Source organism: Parasteatoda tepidariorum, chromosome 7 (assembly GCF_982258835.1).
Source record: "Parasteatoda tepidariorum strain Cologne lab strain chromosome 7, Ptep-v5.0, whole genome shotgun sequence".
Classification (NCBI taxonomy): domain Eukaryota; kingdom Metazoa; phylum Arthropoda; class Arachnida; order Araneae; family Theridiidae; genus Parasteatoda; species Parasteatoda tepidariorum.
Window position 1 is genome coordinate 46,239,833 of NC_141761.1, and position 6,000 is coordinate 46,245,832.

Sequence of the window (6,000 nt, forward strand, 5' to 3'; positions counted from 1 at the left end):
TTATATACCGTGCAAAGAGATTTTTTACAGGCCTTCGAAACAATCAATTACCATAGAAAATCGCTTACATTGTTGCAAATTTCAAGTATTGTGAGTTAGCTTCGAGCAATAGCATCATGCTGAAAAGTGCTGAATACAATTAAAACTTATTTTGATGGGATAAACTACTTAAAATGTGTTTTGTCTAATCTAATAAAGTAAAACCCGCGGCAAGCTAAAAAAAAAGTGGAAGAAAATTGGAATTATTTCAGCTTTATTAATTTTGCTAGTATATGACTTTCAATTTTGTGGATGATTTCGAAGTATTGTTCAATTCTGATTTATTGATAGCTTAATTTTCTTCACAACGTACGAAGAATGGGTATTCAGCTAGTAAAAACGTCCAACCAACGCCAAAAAACGCCAGTTGAATATACGGAATTCGTATTTATGATTGTTTCAGTTTTTTTTCTCTAACCCGTTCCACTTCCTATGATCCAAGTTTGACGGTAATATAATAATATTTACTCTTAATATTCTTTCAGGCTCGATTATCAGGGGTTGTGCCCTCCGGTTTTACGAAGTGAAGATGATTTAGATGCTGGTGCATTGTACCACGTAGGAGCTGATACAAGTTACTCAAAGTATTTATTTTATTAATTTCAGAAATGAGAAATACTTTTTTGCTTCAACCATCAAATTAAATATCTTACCAGATTTAATAGAAGACCATTTTAATTGCGGATTTTGAGTTAAAATAAGGACTGGGAAAAGGGGAAGATACAAGAGGAACATTCATCGGAAAAAAATTGCGTGTGAACAAATAAGAATGTACACTGTGCAAAATAAAAAGAAACGAATAACATTTGTTCTAATAATCGGTCTCTTCATCTCGCTCTAGGATTCAATCTTAATGGTTCGAGAAGGGGACCCATAATATGCTGATTGATAGACGGCTGATTGATTAGCACACGATATTTTAAGTTACGAAATCTGGCACAAAAACTTACTGTCTGAGTAAATATGCCTTTTTTCGACAGATTCGGATTTATGACAACCAAAACGTAGGGGTAGCCGCAATCTGGGAAATATGGTCCCAATCGTTTGCTCAGGAGAGCGGTCCAAAGTTTGAACCTCTTATAGTTATTTTTACTTTTTCACATACCTCGAGAGCCTTTTAAATGAATTGCAACATTTTTGTGCCCAATTATAAAATTCGTTTTTCCAAAGATATGTATACACAAAAATAAATTTTAGTAAATATTTATTATTTTTTATTGTTTTCTTAAATAATAGTCGAAAAAATTTAATTGAAGGGTAGAAAAATGTATACATCATTTTAGAGTAGAAAATTTTATTTGACAAAATGCAAAATTTGAACAAAATCGGCTGAATAGTTTCTGAGAAATGTAATTTTAAAGAAGTCGCCTTTTCAAAATTCGATTTGTTAGAAACTATTCGACAGGTTTCCTCAAATTTTTTACTTTTCCATGTAAAATTACGTATTTGAAGGTGACGTAAAAAAATTTATGCCTTACGATTAAAAAAATTTTCGACTTTTATTAAATAAAATAATAAAAAAATGTTTGCTAAAATTTATTTTTTACAAGGATTATGTTATCTTTGAATAGACGATTTTTATAATAGTGTATAAAAGTTTAGTTCAAAGTAGTACAAAAGTTTTATAACAGTGTAGAAAGTTCCCGAGATATGGCAAGATACGCAAAAAGTGAAATTAACATTAAGGAGACTTAACTTTGGATTGCTCTTCTGGCTAAACTATGGGGACCATATTTCCCATATTGCGGCTACCCTCTATATTTTGGGGGTCAGAAATCTAAATCCGTTGTAAAAAGGTATGCTTATTCAGAGAAAGTGCGTTTATGTGTCTGATTTCGTAACTTAGAATATCATCTGCACTAATTAATTAGCATATTTTAGGCCACCCCTCGAATGTATAAAAATCAGTCATAGAACTTGAAGATCCGATCATTAAATCAAAAGTTATTCAGGGTGGTCCGTTTTATTTTAGTATTTAATTATTTTTCTTTGGCGAACTGTACTTTATGTATGATTTCAGGCGGAAACAACTGAGTTAAAAATGTTTCCGAGATCTGCAAGAGACCTGCCAAATTTAAAATTTCAAGTAGTAATTTCAAGTAATTCCCTGTGATAATTCTCGAGTGTTAAAAAATCTTTCCCCATGAGTGAGGTTTTAAAATTTATAATAAAAAAAACATGATATCAAACTTTTTAATTTTCCTTAAATGATATTTTAGCAATGAATTGAGGATTTTTTTTATTTCAATTGAATTTTAAAGTTTTATAACAGTTATTTACCATCATAACCAAATATTAACTTGAATTGCCTAAAACCGTTACATTATAGAATGTGTGAGAAAAACTTAATTTTTGATCTAAAAATCAGTTTATCACGCACTAACAAATCTTTAAGGAATTTATAAGTTACAGTCGGACCTCGTTAAGACGAAAACGCTTAACACGAGTTTTTACTGAAGACGAAATAAAACAGTTTCCTCGTTACGTTATCTTAGGAAACAGTAAAAATTGCTTTGTTTTTTACGAACACAGAAATAAGCTACTTGCACTTAAAATGAAGTAAATATTATGCCTAATGTAAAAAAATTCCTTACTGTGACATTTAAGGCAGCCTTCATCGCTGTAAGAAGGTTTTTACTTTTTTATGAACTAGACAAATGGGATTAATGAATTTGGTTTTGTAACAAATTAGAGAGGCCACCGTTAATTCATATGAATCTGCATTTGGTGACATCCAGAACTGAGCACTTGAGCAGGCTTAGACTTTAAATATCGATGTGAATAGTCCCGACTTAAATGCTGACCCTGGGGAAAGAGAAAAGATCTGCATTCTTTCACAGCTGATGTTGAAATTGTTTTAATGTTAGTTATTTTTTGCGAATGTTTGTTGCTTTTAGGTGGAGTGAAACTCTAAGTGTGAAATTGAGTTAATAAAAATATTTTAGTTTGGAAATAAAGCAGAAAGCTTTTTTGGGGGGGAGTGAGGGATTTTGATGATAACATTTAAAAAAATAGCAATTGCATCAAAGAACGGACTATGTGCTAGTACTCTTTTGTCAATCATTAAAAATCGAGAATAAATTGAAGCGGCTTGTGCAATTAATCATTTAGAGTCTGCAAGAAAACTGATGAGATCTGCAAAGAATGAAGAAGTTTGCGTTGCTTCATTAAGGTAGATAAGAGAAGCATGTAGAATACAAATTTCAAACAAAAATCTATAAACGATTTTTTAAAAAAATAGGGAAAAGGAGAAATAAAATTTTAAATTTTTTAAACAATTTCTCCTTAGACATTTTTTTAATAAGCATAGTACAGTACAAATGCAACCGTCAGGTGTACACGTAGTGTGAGTATAGGCTAGTACGTACGCAGGGCGTAATAATATCTTTTCGGTTAAAAATAGAGATAAATATAAAATCAGCATAAAATATGTATCTTTATGGTGATTTAGAAGTTCATTTGTCATCAGTAAGATATTTAAATTCTTTGATATCTTTACAATAGTGATTTTTTTTTTTAAATTTAATAAATAACGGTTAACACGAAAAGATTTTTTCTATCCTTCGGCTTTGTCTTAACGAGATTCGACTGTAATTAAATTATTAAATTATATACTATCTATTAATATGTATACCATCTTACCACTTGTTTCTGATTCTTGATCTTCAAAATAGAGGGGTAGAAGCAATCTGGAAACATGATTCAACATGTTTAGTCAGGTGAACGGTTAAAAGTTTGGTTCCCTGAATATTAATTTTTCTTGTATTAATTTTTCTAGCAATTTCCTAACCCATACTCCATAGAAAAATACAAAACCATTGGAAAAAGTATATGTTTATTTCGGAGAAATTTTAGTGCTTTAATATGATTTCATAACTCAAAATATTGTATGTTTAGCTGGTATATTCAAGTTTTATCTCTCAAAATATAAAAATTTCTTGCTAGAACGTAAAAATCCGATCATTAGACCGAAAGTTATTTAACTGCTTCACTTTTTTTATTTTGCACACTGTAAACATGTTTAAATTTCCTTCATTTTTTATTGACACAATAATTCAAAAATAACATTACATAAATTAAGTATAGGAAGAAATCTAAATTTTTTTATAAATGCAAAGTCTTATAATCTGAGATAATAATATTTGTAAATGAAGTAAACCAACTATCATAACTTTATATAAAATGAGACATTAAGAATTTAGAAAAGTTATTATTGTTATTGCTACTGCTTTTTTTTGCATTTTTTTTGTCGCATCAAGAATAATGAAATACTTTTTACATTTTTCCAGGTATTTTGCAAGTATAATAGTTCAGTTTCAATTTCATCAATCTCTTTGTGAGGAAGCCGGTCACAAAGGCCCTCTACATAAATGCAGTATATATAAAAACAAAAAAGCTGGAAAACTTCTAAGGTAATTATCACAACATTAATTAAAACACTAACTAACTAATTAAAGCACTAACTAAATTTCTTTTGAAGCTACACTATTTTGTAAACTCTTAAAAAATTGCGTTATCTTCGCATTTTAACATAAATGTATCGCTTTTAAGAATTGTTTATTGTTCAAGCTTCCAAAAAATGAAGTAAAAACGAATCATTTCGACAAAAACGAAGCTCTTTAAGTCTGACTTCATAGGAGGCTACAGTTTTTGATTTTTTTTTTTATTATTTCTTAATTTTTCGCAGCAAACTCGTAAATAATAATAAAAGCATCCAAAAATATTTAATATTTCTTTCACACAGTAAGTGTTACAGTCTTAAAGCGAAAAAGAAAGATAAGTTTGGATATTCTTTATAATATTATTTACGATTTTTCCCGTTTAACTACTAACCGCAGACGTTAAATAAATAAATACACATTTTTTCAAGCATTAAAAATTTAAAGTTAATTTTAAATCGAAACCGCAGAATAGATTTTTAACCATTCGATTGTCTGTTCTTGACATTAAATAAAATTTTGTTTTCTGAACTGTTATTTCGTTAAAACTAAACATACTTAAGAACTTTTTTTTTAAAAAGTAAGATATTATTTTTTTTTCAGTGACATGCTCAAATTGGGTAGCTCAGTGCCATGGACAGAAGCCATGAAACTGATTACAAAAGGAAAAACTGATAAAATGGATTCTGCCTCAATTCTGGAATATTTTCAACCTCTATATGCCTGGTTAAAAAAGCAAAATAGGGGTGAATTTGTAGGGTGGAACACTAGTGGCGATCCTATGAAGTGTCCATAGTAAAGATTAAAAATGAAACTCAATTTTATGTGTCTAAATTTTAGGTATCTAAATTACATTATAGATTTGTTGTTGTTGTTGTCATATACCAGTATACCATTATATAATATATCGAGAGGGTGCGCTTCTTCTTATTCTCCAGTGGCGCCATCTATGGCCAAGAATTCGACTTTGGCCACACGTATACGTCAAAACTCGTTTATAGGGCATTAATACATCCACAGACCGTAATTTTGACCTGAACCAGAGAATGATAAATCACCAATTCAATACCCCCAAAGTATGATTTATTGAGGGATCGTGGAGGATTTTGTGACCCAACAGATATCTATAAAACACCGTGATTTCCGGTTGATGGTATGGCTCAGTAAAAGTCAGGACTTTAAATAATATTGTCTACATTTATATGTTTTTCTTAATTAGATCTTTCTGTGTCCCGCCGTTTTTGTGTAAAAAAAAGGATAATTTTTTATCTAACATTTGCATATATGTTATTAATTTTTGTAATTACGAAATATTTTATTTCTGAAATCATTTGTTATTAAAGCTATTGACGATTAAATAAAATAATTTGAAATATTCTGTTTCGTGTTGTTTTATGTATGGATTGAATGTCCAATGATTTAAAAAATGTTCTAGTTTCTAAGATTGTTTAAGAAACCAATCTCTTCGTCAAGCACTACAACAAAGTTGCTTAAGAAATCTTTTTACTAATCAAACATGCAT

The 6,000-nt window shown here is 29.7% G+C and overlaps 1 protein-coding gene across 1 annotated transcript in view; it reads left to right on the forward strand.

Annotated features, from left to right (window-relative positions):
- Positions 1-5,418, forward strand: part of LOC147807116 (angiotensin-converting enzyme-like) — a 44,953-nt gene extending 39,535 nt beyond the window's left edge. The window contains exons 13-15 of the mRNA XM_087167792.1: positions 525-623; positions 4,329-4,451; positions 5,082-5,418. Of these exons, the coding sequence (XP_087023918.1) occupies positions 525-623; positions 4,329-4,451; positions 5,082-5,274 (415 nt within the window). The 3' untranslated portion in view covers positions 5,275-5,418. The remainder of the gene's footprint in view (positions 1-524; positions 624-4,328; positions 4,452-5,081) is intronic.
- The last annotated feature ends 582 nt before the right edge of the window (positions 5,419-6,000 follow it).